This window comes from Parus major, chromosome 23 (genome assembly GCF_001522545.3).
Source record: "Parus major isolate Abel chromosome 23, Parus_major1.1, whole genome shotgun sequence".
NCBI classification, from domain to species: domain Eukaryota; kingdom Metazoa; phylum Chordata; class Aves; order Passeriformes; family Paridae; genus Parus; species Parus major.
The window spans coordinates 1,956,732-1,958,347 of record NC_031791.1 but is presented as its reverse complement, the minus strand read 5'-3'; the positions used below and the strand labels follow the sequence as shown (position 1 = coordinate 1,958,347).

The window sequence follows — 1,616 nt, the reverse complement described above, 5'->3', positions numbered from 1 at the left end:
GAGACTCAGCCCCACATTCCCCTGCCTGGGAACCTCAGAGAATGTTTCTGCACCAGATTAAAAAGGTATTTTTAAAATCCATTTTATATTTAAGAAAATTAATATAAATATTATATGCTGTTATAGGCAATAAATGTATTTGATATAATTTGTAATTTTAGTTGTATGTTTATATATAAACATAAATAAAAATATAATTAAACTATGTATATATATAATCATGTAAGATATAAATTATAAATTTTATCAATAGATTGTATATAACACGTTAATAATATAATATAATATAATATAATATAATATAATATAATATAAAAATTATATATAATATATAAAATATTATACATTATGAAATATTATAATATATTACATAATGTATAATTAATAATATATAATGTAATATAGTATAATTAATATAATAATATAATATTCTTAAATTTATAGTATAATATTAATAATATATATAATATAATTAAGATTATAATATATTATATTATATTGTAATTAATATTATAATATAATATGATTAATATAATATGATTAATAATATAAAGAATATAATATTTAATAATTCAATAATTTAATAGTTTAATAATTTAAATTTTAATGAAATACTTGCCCTTTAAAAGGGCAAAATCTAGCCCAGGAAAGGCAACACAGAGCCCAAGTATTCCCATTGGCAAATCCCATAGTTTTCCAATGAAATTTGAAATAAAAAGCTCATTTTTGTGCATTTAAACAACTCTGCCACGCTCCTGTCCATGGAAAATCTCCCCAAATATCCAGCACAGGGCACAACAAATCCAAATATTCGTTGGGATGTTACCCCAAATATCAGCAAGGCAGGAAAAACAGCCAAAAGATGGGAAAGGAAGAGGCAGCAGAAGAGTTAGAGGATCTTTTTTGGGAGGAAAATGAGGAGGAATCACCGGGAATCAGACATTAAAATATGGAATTAAAGCGGTTTTTGGCATTAAAGGATACAGTCGGCATCCACACACCACACGGCTCCCGTGTGCCCATTGTAGGTTCCCAACCTCTCCCCGTTCACCGAATACCAAACATTGACAATCTACGGAGAGAAAAAATGATTAAAATTAACGATCCGCGCCTTAATTAGGTCGCGTTAATTAGCGGAGCTGGGGAACACTCACGGGATCCTTGGCCACGGTGAAGAGCAGGTCTCCCTCGCGGTTGTATTTGATCTGAGTGATGGAGCGTTCATGGCCCTGCAGCAGGATCGGCTTCTGCAATTAATGATTAAATAATTAATGAGTGAGGGCAGGGAAAGGGGGGTGAGGCCGGGGGGCGAGCGGGACCCCCGGTCCGGGGTACTGAGGTGGCCAACCCGCCTCCCCACGCCCAGGAGCCCCGGAGCGGGGGCGTGGAGCCGCTAAATCATCGGTGGCGACCACAAATCGCGGCCGCCGCGCCTGTGGCGACCCCGCTCTCACCATGGCGGCCACGCTGAGGCGTGAGGGCGGCACTTCCGGGTTGGCGGCGGCTCGGCGGAAGTGCGTCACTGTTTCCACGGCAACGGAACGGGCTTCCGGGTAAACCAGGAAGTGCGACGGCGTTGCCATGGCGACCGTGGGTGAGGGGAGAGTGATGGCGGC

General features: G+C 38.2%; 2 protein-coding genes across 3 annotated transcripts in view; one reads left to right on the top strand and one right to left on the bottom strand.

Moving 5' to 3' along the window:
- EIF3I (eukaryotic translation initiation factor 3 subunit I) overlaps nt 1-1,594 on the bottom strand; it is a 6,537-nt gene extending 4,943 nt beyond the window's left edge. The window contains exons 1-3 of the mRNA XM_015649110.1: nt 1,455-1,594; nt 1,155-1,247; nt 985-1,072 (exon numbers count right to left, since the gene is read on the bottom strand). Coding sequence (XP_015504596.1) covers nt 985-1,072; nt 1,155-1,247; nt 1,455-1,583 — 310 coding nt within the window. The 5' untranslated portion in view covers nt 1,584-1,594. The remainder of the gene's footprint in view (nt 1-984; nt 1,073-1,154; nt 1,248-1,454) is intronic.
- TMEM234 (transmembrane protein 234) overlaps nt 1,542-1,616 on the top strand; it is a 3,350-nt gene continuing 3,275 nt past the window's right edge. The window contains exon 1 of one of the 2 annotated variants that reach the window (XM_033519562.1): nt 1,542-1,595. In XM_033519562.1, the coding sequence (XP_033375453.1) occupies nt 1,582-1,595 (14 nt within the window). In that variant the 5' untranslated portion in view covers nt 1,542-1,581. The remainder of the gene's footprint in view (nt 1,596-1,616) is intronic. The other variant, XM_033519563.1, reaches the window with a different exon arrangement.